The sequence below is a fragment of the Mya arenaria genome, chromosome 3, assembly GCF_026914265.1.
Source record: "Mya arenaria isolate MELC-2E11 chromosome 3, ASM2691426v1".
Taxonomy (NCBI): domain Eukaryota; kingdom Metazoa; phylum Mollusca; class Bivalvia; order Myida; family Myidae; genus Mya; species Mya arenaria.
In genome coordinates, this window is record NC_069124.1 from 55,323,762 (window position 1) to 55,345,042 (window position 21,281).

At 35.7% G+C, this 21,281-nt stretch overlaps 1 protein-coding gene across 4 annotated transcripts in view; it reads right to left on the reverse strand.

The window, feature by feature from the left end:
- The window catches only part of LOC128225941 (transient receptor potential-gamma protein-like), a 92,900-nt gene that overhangs the window by 22,362 nt on the left and 49,257 nt on the right, over window positions 1-21,281 (reverse strand). For all 4 annotated transcript variants that reach the window (XR_008259675.1, XR_008259674.1, XM_052935834.1 and 1 more), the window contains exon 4: window positions 12,246-12,480. Coding sequence is in view for 2 of the 4 variants with exons in the window: in XM_052935834.1 (XP_052791794.1) it covers window positions 12,246-12,480 (235 nt within the window). In the remaining 2 variants the exon portion in view is untranslated. The remainder of the gene's footprint in view (window positions 1-12,245; window positions 12,481-21,281) is intronic.

Genomic DNA, 21,281 nt, shown 5'->3' on the forward strand with positions numbered 1-21,281 from the left:
ACCTTGGCCTAATGACCCCCAAAGTCGATAGGGGTCATCTACTGGGCAGGCCCAACCTTCATGTCAAGTTTGATGACCATAGGTACAGGAATTGTCGAGTTCGCTTTCAAGGTCACTGTGACCTTTGACCCCTAAAATCAATAGGGGTCATCTACTGGTCAGGCCCAACCTCCATGTCAAGTTTGAGGGCCTTGGGTGCAGGCAATGTTGAGTTATCACTCGGACAACCTTTTATCATTCAAGTTTACTGTCACCTTGACCTTTGGCCCAATGACCCCTAAAATCAATAGGGACCATCTTCTGGCCAGGCCCAACCTCCAAGTCAAGTTTGAGGGCCATGGGTGCAGGCATTGTCGAGTTATCACTCGGATAACCTTTTACCATTCCAGGTCACTGTGACCTTGACCTTTAGCCCAATGACCCCTAAAATCAATAGGGACCATCTTCTGGCCAGGCCCAACCTCCAAGTCAAGTTTGAGGGCCATGGGTGCAGGCATTGTCGAGTTATCACTCGGACAACCTTTTTTTCCATTCCAGGTCACTGTGACCTTGACCTTTGGCCAGATGACCCCCAAAAACCATAGGGGTCATCTCCTGGTCAGGCCAATTCTCCAAGTCAAGTTTGAGGGCCATGGGTGCAGGCATTGTCGAGTTATCACACGGAAAACCTTTAACCATTCAAGGTGACTGTGACCTTGACCTTTGGCCCGATGACCCCCAAAAACAATAGGAATCTTCTACTGGTCAGGCCCAACCTCCAATTTAATTATGAGGGCCATGGGTGCAAGCATTGTTGAGTTATCACTCGGTCATCCTTTTACCATTCAAGGTCACTGTGAACTTGACCTTTGACCCGATGAGCCCCAAAAACAATAGGGGTCAGCTACTGGTCAGGCCCAACCTCCAAGTCAAGTTTGAGGGCCATGGGTTCAGGCATTGTCAAGTTATCACTCGGACAACCTTTTACCATTCAAGGTCACTGTGACCTTGACCTTTGGCCTGATGACCCCCAAAACAATAGGGGTCATCTACTGGTCAGGCCCAACATCCATGTCAAGTTTGAGGGCCATGGGTGCAGGCATTATTGAGTTATCACTCGGACAAGCTTTAAAATTATTTTACCATTAAAGGTCACTGTGACCTTGACCTTTGACCCGATGACCCCCAAAATCAATAGGGGTCATCTACTGGTCAGGCCCAACCTTCATGTGAAGTTTGATGACCATATGTCCAGGAATTGTTTAGTTATCACTTGGACAAGCTTTGGTCTACCGACGGACGGACCGACCGACCGACCGACCGACATGCCTGTGCAAAGCATTATACCCCTCTTCTTCGAAGGGGGGCATAATAAATAGAAATGTTCCGCAGAGAAGAATCTGTATTGATTTTAACTGCCTCCTATGAAATTAGCACAATGACAATGACTTTTGTTCTTTTTGCCTTCCAGTAAAATAATCTATTATATTTGGGGGCTTAGGGACACAATAGTTAAAATATGTCTGCTAAATAAGCCATTACATATAGAAAAATCGTATCTTTATATTTTCTGAAAAGATTTATAGCTGCCTAACTTACAGAAAAGTTAATTAGAAAACAGAGATGTAAACCTTCAAACAAATAAGAAACAGGTATGTTATTGTTATTAATTTAATGGAATTTAGACAAATATGTACGTGCTGGCAGGGGTAATCAACTATTTATAAAACAAAAGAAAGGGTCAATAAAGAGATTTTCTATTCAATGGGACTCAGTTTAGTTTCTTAACTGACAGGCTACATTCACTGCTGACCATGGAGAACTACTGGCAACCCACCATTATAAGTATGCAGTGTCCGAGGCTCTCAGACTTCAAGGGATTAAAAAAAATTGGTACCAGTACAATGTGCAAACTCAATATTTGGAATCTATATATGGGTACACAGATTTGCAGAATAGTTAGCATTATTTGGTGGACAGATATCTGGTAGATTATAAAAAGAGGAAGGGGGAATGAGGAAGTGTGGAGGTATATATGCCTATGAAGCCATGTCATTTTGTAGAAGAGCTTGACTAAAATGTAAAGCTGGATTTGGTCTCAGAGGTTACGATAACATGTAGAAGTATTTTCAGAATTGCTCTCAGATTTCCTCCCAGTGTGATAACCATTTCAAATTTCTTCATGAAACTTTCTATTTTTTAACTCCCACCCTTAGATTTCAGTAAAATAAAAGAAATCTCAAGAGTAAATCAAACAAAATTGTTGTAAGAAATAGAGCCATAATAAAATTTTCCTGGAGGGCAGCATTATTACATGCAGTGATGAAATACAGTGAAGGTTGTTAAATTTTCCCATTTAAGGATAACTAACTGTTGGCGAGATAAGCTGGCAGCAAACTTTTTCCAACCTGGCGCTTCACAGACCATTAGTTACTAGGAAACCAGCTCTAACTAAACAGCCAATAGCAATACAGACAACACATAAATCAATCGCAACATCAAGAGTCCTGACGATCTTTGGAGAAAACATATTGGAGGTAATGACAAGATTGCAAGAATTGAAAACAAGTTCTTTATATGCTCTTGATAGCATTTAATGGTTAAGCCAATCTCAGGAGCCTTTGACTGCACTTCATGTGCATGACACACGAAGGTCTTAAAAAAACCCTGTGTTAAGGCCAACCCGACCCAACTTGGCATTTAATCTCCTCGACTCTAGAGGTTTTTTTAAAGCTGCACTCTCACAGATGTACCATTTTTTTCAACTTTTTTATTTTTTGTCTTGGAAAGAGCAAATTTTTGCATAAATATCTGCAAAACAATGATATAAGATTGCTTACAAAAAATTAGATCGTAGATTTTCATATTTCCATTCGAAAATTAATGTTTTATGGCTTAAAGCGTTACTTACGGTTTAAGAAAAATGCATATAACATCAATTTTTGAACTTAAACATGAAAATCTGACACTTTATTTTTGTCAGCAGTCTTATATAACTGGTTTCCATGATTTTTTGCAAAAATTGGCTCGTTCCAAGTGACAAATTAAAAAGTTGTCAAAATGTTCAATCTGTGAGAGTGCAGCTTTAAGACCCTACATAAAGAATATTTTTGGTGTTCTTAGTTTAAGTTGTTGCTGTCTGTGAAATCCATTTGAGTTCAATTAACAATTAATCAAAGTACTGAAAGTACTGTAGGGAGGTGATTTAAATACTGCTGTATACAAACATTACCAACCATTCAATCTCACATAAGTAAATGACTTGATACAGGCCAAATGTGTGTCATTTACGTTTATTGGATTAAATGGTTTGTATTAATTGCTATCCGGAATGAAAAAGAATGCACAATTTACACAATATACGTAAATGCATTCGGTTTTCTTTAATGTTTTGACTGGAAAACCTAGCATTTTTGAGACCTTTGCCAATGACTTGATACAGGTCAAATGTGTGTCATTTACGTTTATTGGATTAAATGGTTTGTATTAATTGCTACCCGGAATGAAAAAGAATGCACAATTTACACAATATACGTAAATGCATTCGGTTTTCTTTAATGTTTTGACTGGAAAACCTAGCATTTTTGAGACCTTTGCCAATGACTTGATACAGGCCAAATGTGTGTCATTTACGTTTATTGGATTAAATGGTTTGTATTAATTGCTACCCGGAATAAAAAAAAAATGCACAATTTACACAATATACGTAAATGCATTTGGTTTTCTTTAATGTTTTGACTGGAAAACCTAGCATTTTTGAGACCTTTGCCAATGACTTGATACAGGCCAAATGTGTGTCATTTACGTTTATTGGATTAAATGGTTTGTATTAATTGCTACCCGGAATGAAAAAGAATGCACAATTTACACAATATACGTAAATGCATTCGGTTTTCTTTAATGTTTTGACTGGAAAACCAAGCATTTTTGAGACCTTTGCCTAGCTAAACTCAGTTATTTATATTTTTCTTTTTGGCCTAACAACCTTCCAAAGAAACAAGGGGGCAGTGGGGCGTCATGCAAGTGAATCATTGGCAAGTTATTTCATTTATCGATGAGTCCTTTATTGGATATTCAAGTTTGTGGGGTTATTCCTTGCAAACGATTCCTTGATAGAAAGTATTTTGCTCATCCTGGTGTAAATCACACAAGTTGATATTTAACATTGCAAATATCAACTTTGTTTCTTCATTGATATTACATAATTAAATTAAATATTAAAGGAAACTTTGCCTTAAAAAAAGAAATCTCTTTGGAAAACAAACATACAATGAGTCTTTAGCAATTAGCAAAGTTGTATCATTTTTAAATTCCATATAATAAGCTTAGTGAGATTAGATCTGTCTTCCTAAAATCCCAATAGGTGAATGAACCAGTAATAAAGTTACACATTTTAGCCAACTTTAATGACAAAGCCACACTAACGACATCCTCAATTCTTGGAAAGGACACTGAAATCACGGAAACAACTCTAGGAAACGTCCTCTAATAACTTCAACAGTCCTCCCATTAGTAATGTTTATTGTCATTATGTGTTCAAAGATATTATTAGAGTACTTTTCCAAGAAAAATGAGAGGGTTATTTTTTTGACAAATTTGTCAGCCAGCATTACAACCTTCATCCTATTAAAAGCTACTTGAGTTATTTTCAAGACCGGTAAATCTATAGAGTAACATTGTGCCAAAGTGTGATTAAGTATATAATGTTGTTATACAATTTTTTAACTGTTGTACAATAACTTGTTTCAAAACTGTTGTAGAATAACTGGTTTTAAAACTTTTGTACAGTTACAGGTTTCAACTGTTGTACAATAAGGCCAGAGTTTTTATATCTTTAGATTTACGGGAGCGCTGTACCTAAATATTGCAAAACCCAAATAAAAATAAAATTCATTTTCGTAGTTTTATTTTTATTTTTTCCGACGAACATTGCTCCAATGTTAAGAAGAAAATAAAATTAGTGTTCTATAACCCATATTTCAGAACCAACTGGTGTACCAATTGTCATTCATTATTGGTCTTTTTACTGCACAAACCACGTAAACCAGTCAGAAATACGCGGGGAAACAGAACAGGTACCCGTTACCATAACAACGTCCTGTCAAAAGTGAAAGTAGTTAATGTCATACCCATTATATCTCGCAATTTATGCATCTATATAGAAAGGTTTTACCACAAAGACGTTCCGATGTTTATGTTTCTTTATCTAAATCAAATCGTGGAGAACTTAAAGCGTGTTTATTGTGATTTTTTTGTAGATTCAGTATGTTGTTCGCGATTCGTGGAATGATTGCGCAACTTCCGGTCAAAATAAGGAGAGAAATTCGTGGGTTGTTTTGTCTATTAAAAGTCGTTGGCGCACGTCGTATATTAGCAAGGATGAACTGGATTACAGCGCAAAAAATGTATAGCTTCTGACAAACACTAACTGCAAAATGATATCGTGTTCATCATAGTCAAAATGGATATTTTTTTCTGAATTTGACTCTGAGGAGCATTGAACACACTGCTTCACGATCACATATTTGAAGAGAAAAACACAAGGTATTCGTAGTTGTTAATTAGAATTTAAAATTTATTAATGATTTAGAATTTAAATTGTTATAGAATACTGAAAATGATGTAATAATAACATAGTGTGTGTTTCCGATAAGACAGAAAAAATCTGAACATAAGATATTTGGCAGTCAGTGCCACAGGCATCTGGATCATTGTTTGTCACTTAAATGTTGTTTAAAACCATTTTGGGTACATTTCTTTTTTTTATATCAAAGACACTAAATATCTTCAGATGTGTTGTTTATATCATTGTATGTACCCAAAATGGTTTTAAACAACATTTAAGTGACAAACAATGATCCAGATGCCTGTGGTCAGTGCAAGAAGTCAAACTGATCGGTTGCTCATTGCCAACGGGCATAGCTGGAATTAGAAGGATATTGTTCAGGACTGATTCTAAAATCAGTTCTGAGAACTTTTTTTTTTTAAACATATAACACTTGTCAAATTTCTCTTAATGCTCCCGAATTTTCTTTGGTGAAGTACATAAATGAAGATTTTGACTGTCTGTGTATCCGTAAGCCCTGTCAAACTCTGAAGTGAAGAGGAATTTCCATCAGGGCTTGGACTTTATTTGGTAATATTTTCTATATAAAAACCACATCGCAGTAAATTGTCACGGTGCTATTTGTTAAAGACAGAAAAACACATTTGACCTCCTTATGCAACAGTCAATTGTAACCACGCCCCCCAGGTCCGGGGATTGCCGGGGAAATGGGCCGTGTTTTTACCTTTCAGGTGGCCCCACAGTGCCGGGTGAATGCTGTGGTTTTGTCTTTGCTTTAAATATAGCGCGGAATGGGCCTTACCTAGGGACCCTGGAGTGCGGGGGCATTTGGCGGGGATTTTACCATCTGTTCGTCCACGCAGGGCGGGGATTTTAGCCGGGGTTGGCTGGACCAAAAGTCAAAGTCCCCGCTATTCCCCGGACCTGGGGGGGGGGGGGGGGGGGGCGTGGTTACAATTGACTGGTGCATTACCGTGTCTGAAACTTTGTTCAATGTTTGATTACTTCACAATGGAAAGGATATGCTTATATTGTGGGCAAAAGGTCAGAAATGGCCATTTTAACTTCTTTATTACACTGACATGTTTCATAAAATCTATGGGTTGATAATATATGCACCACATATGCATAGATGCATTCGAACAAATATTTACAATTAATTTCAATAAGCGCTTGAACTCATAGTGTTGAGGTTAATATTTTCAGTCTTTAAAAGGATCTTTTAATTATGCTTTTGAAACTTCATGGTGATATATCACCCTTTGTTCAGCCTATAAAATAGCTGACACAAGTAAGGTGTGTTTTGTCTTCATGATATAAGAAGATTTAAAAAATAAAAAAAATCGGAGAAAAATCTGTTTTATTTTTATTTATTTCTCCTTCCGGACATTTTATGCATTTTATTTTTATTTTTATTTCCTCCTCCTTACCCAACTTTTTGAAAAATCTCCCGTAAATCTAAAGATAAAAAAACTCTGGCCTAACTTGTTTCTTAAACAGCCATTGTAAGAACATGTAATTCACATGAAATTGCTGCTTGGTAATTAACAGTGTGGACATACCATGTTGTTTGTGACGTCACATTTTGTTATAATGTGAAGCAAAAGACCGCTCGATTCGGAAAGGAATATAGCTGTAAGTTTGTTATTTTCATATCATTTTTTATAAAACATAGCAGAGGCTAAATGGAAACATGTAATTCACATGAAATTGCTGCTTGGTAATTAATAGGGATGGCAACAATAGTAAAATTGGTACTTGAGTACTCAGACAATTTCAGGTTATTTGTATGAACGATATCTCCAATAAATATAAATATGGGTCTTTTTGGTTAAAAATCCTAGGTTTGCAAAATTGCGTCGTCAAATAAAAATTCCGGCTTTATGCGGCGTTGCCACATTGGTGTCTTGTTATCTTTAAATACGACTGTAATTCTGTACATTAACAGAAAAATCAATAAAAAGAAGAAAAAAATGTTGATTCATGCTTTTAATTTGTCCTTTAGTTTCATTTAATACCTCCTACATATGAACTACAATATCAAATAAAAGTAAAGCTCGGATCATCTTGGAGCGCCTAGATGATCGAGACTACACTCAATAATGAACAACATTCAAAATTACAATGAAAGAAAACTATTTATAAATTTGTTGTTTGGTCTTCGAAATAATATTTAAAGTGATAGTTTTCCATACTGAAATATGGTTGTTTACCTCATTAATATTCATCATTCCTGAATTAAGATATCCACCAATCAATTTTGATTATCATTGCAAAAAATACGCTCATTCGAGAATCATTGCTGTAATGGTCTTTACTTATTCGTGTGGCAATGTCCATTGTTTAGTGAAAACTCTCTAATTGGTAAACAATTCAATTGTGTAGGATATGTATCGCTATCAAAACTTCACTAATTGACACCAGTGCTATTGGCAAATTAGAGCCCTTTGTTGACAGTTTGCAACTCTCACAGCAACTGTCAATTAATTTATTAGGGTCAATTATGTACACAGCGGGGATAAGAGGGAGCGTAAATTGTCGTCTTGGAAAAGCGCCAGATCTTATACTTATGTCTGTAAATTGTGTATTTGGTGAATTTTATAAAAAAAATATTTATTTTCGAGTACTTGAGTAGTGCTTTGGTACTGGGGTAATCGGATGATTGATCAAGTACTCGGGTACTTGTTGCCATCCCTAGTAATTACCGTAAATGACTGGGTATAAGACGATAGGGGGTATTAGACGCAGGGAAAAAAATCTGTGAAAAGTCCAAGACAAAAACTTTTAATCTATGTTTTTGGTTAAAAGACGCATAGAAAAGATGTCAAAACATCTGGCATTTTCGGCCACCATGTTTGTTGACAGTGACAAAAATTATTTTTTTCATGAAAATGGTGACGGTTATCTTTAAAACCATACAATGATAAACTGTCGAGAATGAAAAGTTAAGTTATGCAAAAACATTACATTGTATGGGTTTGTTCTCAAAATGTCAACACCTACAGAAAAGAATAAAGAATGTGACAAAGTGCGAAAAAACAAGACCATAATTGCAACAGTTTTTAGTATTGGTATGTTAAACAGGTTAAAGGCAGTCGAGTTTTTCACACCTTCTCGTACAACTGACAAAAAATATTTTGACAGTTACCAACTTTGCTTTTTTATATGCAAGTTTAATTGTTGTTCAATTCAATTTATTATTCAAAATAATATTGAATAACTTTAATCGAAAAATATTTTTGTTTAAATTATAAACGTCTTATGATATACCGTACTGGATCCCGATCTTCAACTGCCGTTTTAACTCGTATATACTCAATCAATATGACGCGAGTAACATCCCTCTCTACATAAATCTAAACAAACTCTCGGCTTGAAATCGACCTCAGAAAAAAAAAGTTACTGGGTATTATACGCAGGCATTTTTTTGCATCGAAATCTGAGGGAAAAAGGGCGTCTAATACCCAGTCATTTACAGTAATATACATGGTCAATTCTATGTTGGTGCGTGGTTCACTTTTAATCATGATTGCTCTGCTAGTAAATGAACTTAAAAGAGCTCAAATCTCAGTCTAAATAATGAAGGATTAATCGGTGAACAATCAAAAGATAACGAGATAATGGAAGTACTCATTTAATGATTTAGATGATCCTTCAATGTGTCATGAGTTTACCAAGCAAATTTTTGTCCACTAGAATATGCTCCCTGAAATGTTAGGGATTGGCCAGTGTGCCTGTAATCAGATTTTGAGACTAAGTAAGTATTTTAATCTTTTTACATGTCAATGACTGACAAACCTATTACAGGACTTGTCCTGAATCTCAAGAACTAGGGCAATGATATAGTAGAAGCTCCTTCTAAGGACATTTACCCTCTTAAATAACAAATGCTGACAAGTTTATAATTAAACAGGAGATTTCTCTCTGATTCATTCTGCAGAATTCATGGATGTGGAAGAGAATTTGTGAGTGGGAGAAGTGCTGCTCTTCTTAGAAATTTTGACACTAAAATGCAATTCTTCACAACTAAGCCTTGGGCTGGAGTTTTCACAACTAAGCTGACAAAACCAAACGAAAATGACAAAAATTCATGCTATTTTGTTTTGAGTACTGATTTTTGTTTCTGTTTTATGTGTCCTGATACAGTAACCAAGAACTAAAGTATCAAACTGGGCTTCAATGCAGAATATAATTCTCTCTTCATGCCTAAAAGCCATTAAATATGATTGGTCACACGCCACAACCATATTTAATGGAATATCAAGAAATCTAAGAGAGAAAAAGATTAATTAACAAATGACATGATCTGGGCAATGGTGACCATCAGCCTCTAATGGTCATCACTCCCCAGTATCTAATGACCAGTACAGTAAATTAAGCCTTTCACCTCTAAAAGACTTGTAAACCTATCACATGAGGCAAAGCTATCACATGAGGTAATAAATACCCCCATACTGTTATAAGGAATATGCATAAAAAATATTTATTTTAATGTGTCCTTTTGAGTGTAGCAAAATTAAGTGCATTGTCACATTGTTCTTCTTCAGCATGGTCTATATACATGCAGTATGTTGGTTATTATTTTTTTAATAGGCTGACATTTAGGACTTAATGACATTTAAAATCCCTGTCTGTGAGGAAAAAATCATTATTCTAAATTGTTTCTGACAAAAATAGCGCAATTGCCAAATATTCAATTATCTGACATTGTAGATGTAAGAAATCGTTACATAGAGCATTAACAAATGGTTTTGTTAGTAAATGGTTTTTTGGTTACAGAAGAAACTTTTATCAGGAAAATTATACAAATAAACTATCAAACATTTGTCATTTGGCAAAAAGTAATTAATTTTGTTTACTCTGTTGAAGGTTAACGCTTGCTAGTCTCATGATTTCTACGAGGTGCGAACAAATCAAGAGGCTTAATATTTTTATCAAGGGCTTTGAAATCACCGCAGCTCCATTGATTGTCAACCTTTTATGGATGTTATGAAAACAATCATTGCTGATTATGCTAATTAGCAGGATCATGGCAGACCCATTGTGTAAATCTCTGCCCTTCAGCAAGGCTGTTCTAAAACCTGGCCTGGCCTGGCCAGCTGACTCAGCATTTTGTTTCAGGCCAGGCCGGGCCAGGCCAGGCCGGGCCAGGCCAGGCCAGGCCAGGCCGGGCCAGATTTTATACATAATGAGAGTTCAAGCTCTGAATATACGCAAACACAATGTTTATAAGACCTTTATTTAAAAATTATTCTGCATGTTTAATATAATATCTTTTTTGAGATTTATCTAGATAAATAATGTAGTTTATTTGAATGCATATTGAATTAATTTTCTTATACATTTTTTTTCAATTAATCTATGCATGTAGTTTTGAACAACTTGGATGTTCAACCTTTATATATTTACACCCCAACTTCGATTCCTTAAATGAACTGCCTTTCGGCAATTGCGTTTATCAATCGATGAACGCAACATCTTCGGATATGTTCGGATCGTAATTCATTGCATAACAATAAACATGAAATCTATTGATCTTGTTATTGTTTGTATTGTGTCAGCAGGTCCCATAAAATATAAATCAACATTTTTAAAAGTGTTAATTTATTATATTTTAAATGTATTGTTGCCAAAAGTGTTTCAATTTTACATTTTAAAGTGATTTCAAGTAGTTGATCTTTTCCCGCGTTATTGTGACGTCATTTGAAAAATGTTTCCGGTTACAGTCGGGTCGTTCTATTTACAGAATGGGTAAAAACGGATTACTGAAAGGTTTTCTGAAATGAAATTAAGCATTTTTTTAACAATTCTTGAATGAAATAATGAACGATTGGTGTAAATATAAGGAATGAATTGCGGGGTTGATGTCATTATCGGGGATATGAACGCAATTGGGTTGGTCAAAGTACGCGTGGAGTCCTTTGGACTCCACACACATTGACCAACCCAATTGCGTTCATACCCCGATAATGACATCAACCCCGCAATTCATTCCTTAAATGAACTGTAAGATGGAATTTCTTCACCATAAATAATAACAAACAAAAAATCATCACAAATAAGATAAAAATAAAAATTATGTATGTAAAAAATAAAATATATATGTATGGAAAACTTTAATTTGAACACATGTTTTTTAAGATTCGATTTGTAAACCAAGATCTATACACTTATTTTTTTTTAATCGCTAAGTGTTTTCAATACAGTGTATTCCCATGCATTCAATTAAACTACTTTTTTTATCTAAATAAAACTCAGAAAAAAATCATAACATTGACATGTAGCTTTATTTCTAAATAAAGGTCTATCAAATGTTTTCCAGTATATTTAGTGTTTATACTCTCAATGTGTATAAAATATAGCCTGGCTAGACCAGGCCAGGTTTTAGAACATGCCCTTCAGCAATGTGTGACCAGACCACTGCAGTAACATTATGACAATTTTATGACCTTACTGGCCGTAAGATGCAATTTTTTTTTCAAAAGCGGTAGATCTCAACAGGAGAGTATCAGAGAGGTCTCAAAACAGTAGATTTTACCTACCACCGGTAGAGTTCACATGTCTGGAGATTGAATACAGTGTTTCCAACAAAGTCCTTTTTCAACACATGTGACCCTAACCCTGACCATTTAAACAGCATGAACTTGATGATGAAACAAAAAAGACATTGACATGAACTTAATGACGATTTAATACTTACTCAGAAATAAGATATATGATGAGCTGTGACATATAAACTTGATGAATGGTTTGCGCATAAGGTGGCCGATGCTGCTCTTGGGGGCGATGAGGTAAACAAAGCTGAGAATCGGGAACATAAACCCGATGAAAACCGTAATAATGAGCTTCCAAACAATATTCCGGCGTCGGAACCCAGGGCATCCCTCGTACCACAAGGTGGCAAGTAGCTGCTGGCAGTTCGGGTGGGCGACAAACTGTAATGTACAAGAAAACAAAGTAAGAACAACTAACAAAACAGTCTTAATAAAAACAAAATTTTCAATGACACTGTAAAAGAAGAGCTCCATGGCATAATTCAACAATTATAAAAGTCTGACTGTTACAGGCCTTGCTCTACATGTACATATTGTCTCTAGCAACATGTCGTCACCTTAGTGCAAGAACTCAATATCTGCTTCTATATCTATATGCAGTTATTGAGTTATTGCACTAAGGTGACGATGTGTACCATTGTCTCTAGTAACATGTGCACCAAGTTTCAGCCCATTGTCTCTAGCAACATGTGCACCAAGTTTCAGCCCATTGTCTCTAGCAACATGTGCACCAAGTTTCAGCCCATTGTCTCTAGTAACATGTGCACCAAGTTTCAGCCCATTGTCTCTAGCAACATGTGCACCAAGTTTCAGCCCATTGTCTCTAGCAACATGTGCACCAAGTTTCAGCCCATTGTCTCTAGCAACATGTGTACCAAGTTTCAGCCCATTGTCTCTAGCAACATGTGTACCAAGTTTCAGCCCATCATCTCTAGCAACATGTGTACCAAGTTTCAGCCCATCATCTCTAGCAACATGTGTACCAAGTTTCAGCCCATCATCTCTAGCAACATGTGTACCAAGTTTCAGCCCATCATCTCTAGCAACATGTGTACCAAGTTTCAGCCCATTGTCTCTAGCAACATGTGTACCAAGTTTCAGCCCATTGTCTCTAGCAACATGTGTACCAAGTTTCAGCCCATTGTCTCTAGCAACATGTGTACCAAGTTTCAGCCCATTGTCTCTAGCAACATGTGTACCAAGTTTCAGCCCATTGTCTCTAGCAACATGTGTACCAAGTTTCAGCCCATTGTCTCTAGCAACATGTGTACCAAGTTTCAGTATAGAATTTCTTGAAAGTATTTTAGTTAAGAATATAGGTTCAAGTAACATAATGAAGGTGATGAAATCTAGTCTATTACAATACCCAAACCGTTATTTTCATTGAAAAACAGACTAAGAAAGAACTTCACAACATATTTCTCTTTTAAAGTGACACTCTTATTCAAAATTAATACATATGCATGTAACACAAACATGAATATTGAGTGATATCGAAAATATTAATTACTGTTAAAAATATCATAACTGTGTATTTAATAGCTGAAAACGCAAAAATATTAAATGATTGGTGAATGCTAAAGATTTACTGCGATTAACTATGGTCTCATAAGGTAGCAACACGCTGTTTTCTGCACATTTCTTTTAAATTAAACTCGGAATACTTCATAAGAACCATCTGTTTTGGAAATTTGTTCATCCCTTTTGGTATATTAAAACAACTGTATTAAATGTGTTTAATAACATGGAACTTGATTTTGATCAGTGACTTATAAGGAATCACCCACTAAACCCCCACCCCCTATATTTTATAAGCAAAAAAAAAAGGTTGTATACTTAATAACCTTGCTTATTGTCTGTCTTTCGGTCCCATCAGATTATCATCAAATTTGTGAAACATAATTATGTTGATTAAATGGGTCCCTAAAGGCCTATTAACAAAACCAAAAGGCTATTCAAAAGCTCACTCAAACTCTCCCCGAGAGACCACCGAATGTATAATCATTATTTTTTATGTGCTATCAGCCAAAGATATGAGGGGGAAAAACTTACAATACCAAGTTTTTGGCTGGAACTTAGACATTCAGAATTTATTTTGTATATTGAAGCTGTTATTCAAGTTCTTGCATATATTGTCTGAATGTTAAAAACTGAGGTAGCATTGTACAATTAAGAATTTCACGGGTTTACAGACAACAGCATAACAAAAAACAAGGTAATTGCTTGCTTTAAGATCTAGAACTGTCCTGCTTATTTAACTTATTCTATAAAAAAATAGCTGTATTCATTGTCAGAGAGCACTTTATAGTCTGCTATCTACTACGGTATATGTCTAATCACAGGATTGTGTTGCTTCCTAAATTCCGTAAAACAAAGTCTAAATGAGGAATATTTCCAATTAAGATCATGTGTCTGGATGAGGTCAGACAAGCAAAAAAGATTGTTACTATATTTAGAAGTATATTTAACAGTCTAAGCAAACTCTTTCACATAAAATCACTTCATGAAAAGCCCAGAACAAAAGTAGAAGCAGCAGATGCCAATGCTGTTTTATCACTTTTTGTTCAAGGGCAATAACTCTTGTTATAGAAAAAATTAATAAATTAGCCTCAATTATTGGACATGCAGTACATTTTATAATGCACATTGTCATTGTAAACACATGAATGACCACTTATATGAAATCAGTTAAATGTTTTCCAGGATTTAGCCAAGGTTCAAGTTTTTGTACAAGGCCAGGGCGGTCAACAAGTAACAACACTCAATGTCATCCAAGACGCCAACACCAAGGCCATGAACAAATACCTTGACCTTCAATCTTTAAAAAATCGACCAGCTAAAAATAAAGGAAAACATATGAAAACAGAATGATGACAGAAATGAATCATTGTCATCAGTGTGTTAATGATGGATGGGAGCATTTAATTCTAAGGGTCTGAAGATATATTACCACACTCGCTATAATGAAAACCAGCAGATTTGTAAACAGTGCTATATCTTTTATAGAAAAAATAATGCATTTAACACAAAGCATAATCTTTACTCCTGGGAAATGCAATCTTTTGTAGGATTGCTTTTAATCAGTAAATGGATTCTCCATTCTAGCAGAAAGGTGCTATTAATGGCACCCTATAACGTGTTACCTTATGCCGATGCATAGATTTTTCACCAACTAATCTGTTGTACGTTGACATAAGTTATGGATTAATTTGGTATAATATGTTTATGCTAAAAGCATGCTGGTATAAGCTGGTATTCCTTGAAGTCAGCAGAGGCTGTAATATTTTTAATGCATGCTGTCAACCAACAGAGTACAGATTTATAGGTTAGGCATACATAAGGAATACTCAAGACAATTACACTGTAGACATACGTTAATTAAATTAGAGGTTAGGTTACGTATACGTCAAGATACGTTGGCCTCATGGTGAACTATACAGCTAACTTGTTGATAACCTATAAGTAACATACTTTTAAGCTTTATTAAACCTTTATTATATACCTAATTTATATGTCCAATTGTAGACTCTCATTTTTTACCACGTGACCGTACAAAATATTTCCATGGGACATATTTGGACCCGCACACAGCTGTGAAAATATTATTGGACTCGCCTGATGGCTCGTCAAATATAGTTTTCCGCCCTGTATACTCATCCAAATATATCTCCGTATTGTACAGAACAATGTTATATAACCTATCTGACATATCTGCAACACATATTGACATTTTCAGACATATGTCTGACGATGGAGTAACTTATTAAACATGTTTCTACCATACAACTAGCGTATTATTGACGTTTTGCCAGGGTTTTGCAAGGCACAGAAACCAGATGATGGTGGTGATGATGGTGTGATGATGATGGTGGTGATGATGGTGATGATGATGATGGTGATGATGGTGATGATGATGGTGGTGATGATGGTGATGATGATGATGATAATGATGGTGGTGGTGGTGGTGGTGGTGGTGGTGGTGGTGGTGGTGGTGATGATGGTGGTGATGATGGTGATGATTATGGTGACGATGATGGTGGTGATGATGGTGTAGATGGGTTCTTCCTGCCTCTACCTCGGCACCAGGCAGACTTCTTGGTTTCTGTCTTCTTCATTTTTTTCAGTGCCATGTCGATGTTGACTACTGTATAAATTCGATACTGTAGAGATTGGTACCGTATTTGTGCATAATGTCACATGCTCGTCAGCAACACACTGAGTGTACAGCGCATAGGTTTCTCAAAAGATACTCATACGTTAAAAGGCATACGTTGTGAATGCTGGACGTATGCTGGCCATATGCTATTATAAGTTATATAAGTTAGTGATAGGTTTCTAACAGTTTAAAGACATATGATTAGTATACGTCATGTGTATGCCCAATTTTTTCATGCTGAAGAATTTTCGAAGCCTTTTAAATTGGGGTGTTTGCTGACATGTTGACATAATTTATGATTTTCCATACACTATAAATATAAGTTTCTCTAGAAACATCATAGTGTGACTGCAACATTATCATATTCTATTCAAACAATTCCAAAGCATACAATTGTAGTGTTGGGTATGATTGAAAGGAACTTATATAATCATATGAAATGCTAATATCTTCTGTTCCATTCAGAAACATTTTATCATATATTTATGTCATGGTTCCTTTACCTATACTGATGTTTAGAAGGTGTGTTAGCAGACACACAGTTCAGAAAATGGTAGACCACTCGCCCTGTTTGTGGGATGTTCTGGGCTCGTGCCCTAGTCTGGCTGCACATTTTATTTTACTCTTTGACATTTGGCGCCCAACGAGGGACAGTTACTGTATATGTATAGTACTCAAAATCCTACTTGTGTTTTTTGTTGAGATTATGTAACTTCTATATACTGGAAAATCGGGTGGGAATTACAAATTAAAAGTGGAGAATGTCACGGTACCATTTCCTATACGGTTTTGAGAAGGTGTGTTAGTGGTCCAGGAGCTCAGTTGGTAGAGCACTTGCCCAAGTGTGAGCCCAGGTCTTTAGGGCTGGCACACAACATATTTCTGGTAGTCCATTGTAAAGTAAAGCTGCCAATGCTTTGGCTCTAAAAAGCCCCCACAAAGTGAAACATTGTTATAACCACAGAGTGAAGGAGTACAACTAGAGCTATCACTGAAGGTGATTAATACCCCCGAACGCCGCCTCCCATTATGATCTATCACTGTATGAAGTTTTATGAAATTCCATCTAGTAGTTTTCAAGTTACTGTGCAGACAAAAGTTTGACAAAAAAAAACAACACAAAAAAAGGCAATAACTCTGTAATTTGCTAAAATAGTGTAATGATTCATGTACACTGAACTCCTTCTCATTGTGCTGTACCATTGTATAAAGTTTTATTACATTCCATTCGGTAGTTTTCAAGTTATGCTCCAGACAAGAAATAAGTAACAAAGGGCAATAACTATGTAATTGGCTGAAATAGAATTGCGGTTCCTGTACACTGCACTCCCTCTTATTATGATCTATCACTGTATGAAGTTTTATTAAATTCCATCCAATAGTTTTTAAGTTATGCTCCGGACAAGAAAAAGAAACAAAGGGCAGTAAATCTGGCCCCAATTTCTCGAAACTTCTTAAGCTTAACAGGCTTAAGTCGCTTATTTCAATTAGCCAAAATACATACTGAAAATGGATTTTGATAAATGAAAAATGGTTTATTCTGATAATTATACAGATTATTCCTACATAATTTCTCAAAATTCTTGAAGAAGTAAATATAACACATTTTATAGAACAACAAAAATAGTGAGATTAGCTTAATCCTGTTATAAGGGACTTAAGAAGTTTCGAGAAATCGGGGCCTGTAATTGGCTGAAATAGAATTGCAGTTCCTGTACACTGCACTTCCTCTCATTATGATCTATCACTGTATGAAGTTTTATTACATTCCATCCGGTAGTTTTCAAGTTATGCTCCGGATAAGAAATAAGTAACAAAGGGCAGTAACTCTGTAATTAGCTGAAATAGATTTGCAGTTCCTGTACACTGCACTCCCTCTCATTATGATCTATCACTGTATGAAGTTTTATTAAATTCCATCCAATAGTTTTCAAGTTATGCTCCGGACAAGAAAAAGTAACAAAGGGCAGTAACTCTGTATTTGGCTGAAATAGAATTGCAGTTCCTGTACACTGCACTTCCTCTCATTATGATCTATCACTGTATGAAGTTTTATTAAATTCCATCCAATTATGTTTTCAAGTTATGCTCCGGACAAGAAAAAGTAACAAACAGCAGTAACTCTGTAATTGGCTGAAATAGAATTGCAGTTCCTGTACACTGCACTTCCTCTCATTATGATCTATCACTGTATGAAGTTTTATTAAATTCCATCCAATAGTTTTCAAGTTATGCTCCGGACAAAAAAAAGAAACAAAGGGCAGTAACTCTGTAATTGGCTGAAATAGAATAGCGGTTCCTGTACACTGCACTCCCTCTCATTATGATCTATCACTGTATGAAGTTTTATTAAATTCCATCCAATAGTTTTCAAGTTATGCTCCGGACAAGAAAAAGTAACAAAGGGCAGTAACTCTGTAATTTGCTAAAATAGAATTGCGGTTCCTGTACACTGCACTCCTCTCATTATGATCTATCACAGTATGAAGTTTTATTAAAATCCATCCAATAGTTTTCAAGTTATGCTTCGGACAAAAAAAAGTAACAAAGGGCAGTAACTCTGTAATTAGCTGAAATAGAGTTATGCTTCTTGTGCACTGCACTTCCTCTCATTGTGCTTTACCATTGTATTAAGTTTTAATAAATTCCATCTAGTAGTTTGCAAGTTAATGTCTGGAAAAAAAAATGACAGCAAAAAAAAACAAATAAAGGGCAATAACTCAGTAATTAGCAAAAGTAGAGTTATGGTTCTTGAACACTGCACTTCCTCTCATTGTGCTTTACCATTGTATGAAGTGCCAATCAATTCCATCCAGTACTTTTGAAGTTATACTCCGGACAAATAAAGTAACAAAGGGCAATAACGCAGTAATAGGCAAGAATAGAGTTTTTGTACACTGCACTTCCTCTCATTATGCTCTACCATTGTATGAAGTTTAATCCAATTCCATCCAGTAGTTTTTAAGTTATGCTCCGGACAAGGTAAATTGCAACGGACAAACCGACAAACTGACGGACGGACCGACCGACCGACCACAGGGTGACTCCAATATACCCCCTTCAAACTTCGTTTGTCGGGGGTATAAAAATTGTCCAGGCGACCAGGTATAAGTGAAGAATACTACTGTTTGGTTTAAGAAAAACTTGCAGATGTTTGGAAAAAAACAGTATACAGGGTTGTAGAGCAGCCAGATGTATATGTCACTGTATTTGGTATGTGTTACAGGACCAGAAAGGTGGCAATAAACCACTTCACAGGAAACCTATTGCTATCAGTTCCAAATTCACCAAATGAAACATCTGGTGGTCAGATATCAGCCGATGCACAGTGAATGAGTCCAGTAGTCATGGTGTCACACGTACCAACAGATCTGATAATGACATGATTGTTGGATTCTATGTTCTAAATTGTAGAACGTTTCTATTATGCCAAAGTAAACAAAGAAGATGGCTGAACCATTCTGATTGGTTTACAGAGGTCACATGAGAGGCCAAGTGACCTGAAAGCCCACGTGCCTTAACAAATCTCCTGATTGGCTAATCGCGGACAGCTGACTGATAAGGCACTGCTATATTTAATATTCATTGTACAATGAAATTAAGAATTTTATGTGTGTATAAAATACTATTTATATATTGTACACTTATAAGGTTATAAAGGCGACCTCAAGCCGGTTGAACTAGTAATGTATGAAGGAAAAAATACAAGAAACACACTGCGTTGATTGATAATGGGCATTTTTTCAAAAAGCCATAAAAATCAAATCAAAGTCAACAAGAATAAGTTGACAAGTGTTACATCATGTTTCCAGTAATACAATATCTGGGTGGGTAAACCACCAAAAGGCAAAGCCACCAACATCCAGTCAACCAGGAGTCCTCCGAAGGTCCCTTGAAAGAGTTGGAAAAGCACAAATTTAATGGCAAAAGACGGTGGAAATTGTGATCATTAAGTGACAAACAGAATAATGAATAATGTTGGAAGATGTATGGGTATTACCGTATATCATTTACATGTTTTGCAGTATCTAGTAGGGATGCAAAGGAATATTTGAATATTTTATTGTATGTTTGGTATTCAAATGTCAAAATCGGTATTCAAATATTCAATGATTTTTTGTTGAATAAATGAAATAATAAACCTTTTGCCTTCAACTTTGTTGTTGTGTATAAAAGAGTTCATTTTTCTTGTTTTTTTACAATGAATAGATTAATGCAAGAGGCGTTAATGTGATGACAATACACGCGCTATATGTCATTTAGGAACATATCATCGGTCACTCTAAAAAGTGCCTGTTAAATTTTACAATAATAGCTATTATACAAAGGACATCAAACAAGTTTCAGTTAAATTTAAATAACCATGGGGGATGATGCCAATTCAGGATTTAGGGAATTGGCCTTCACTTGGCTGCAAATTAAGCTGTACAATTATGCTCATATGGAATGAAATGTGCTTGTTTTGTCTAATAAACTGTTTTCATGTTTTGATATAACGTTCAAGCCTCTGAAATGTAACTGTATTGTAAAGCATTTTAGGTAATATTTCCTTTATTGTTGTACAAAAGATATATCAAAATCCATATTCGTTTCAATTTTATTATTTTAGTAGTTCCCGAGTTGGGTCAGTTATTCCATAGTTATATTAAGAAAAGGTCAATCCAAGAAGGATGCCGCTCGTCCTACGGAATAATCATCTATTGGCATGTAACGTCAACCAGGAATCAATCTAATTTTGCATTGTTTACAAATATGAATGCAGTGGAATTGAAATAACTTGATTTTGTTTTTTGTTAGTTCAAAATGTATTGCAGTCATCGAAATTATACCTGAGGATGAACAAGCCCGAATTCTTATACTATTAATTACTTGCAACAAATTTTTGAACAAGCCCTGCTATATAAAATTCAGAATTTAAGCAAGCCCGGAAGACATTTTACCACTGCAGGGCTTGCAGGCTTATGTTAATTTCGACCACTGGTATTGCTTTTATTTTCTTTCTGAAAATGGGGAATTTTATAGGCCA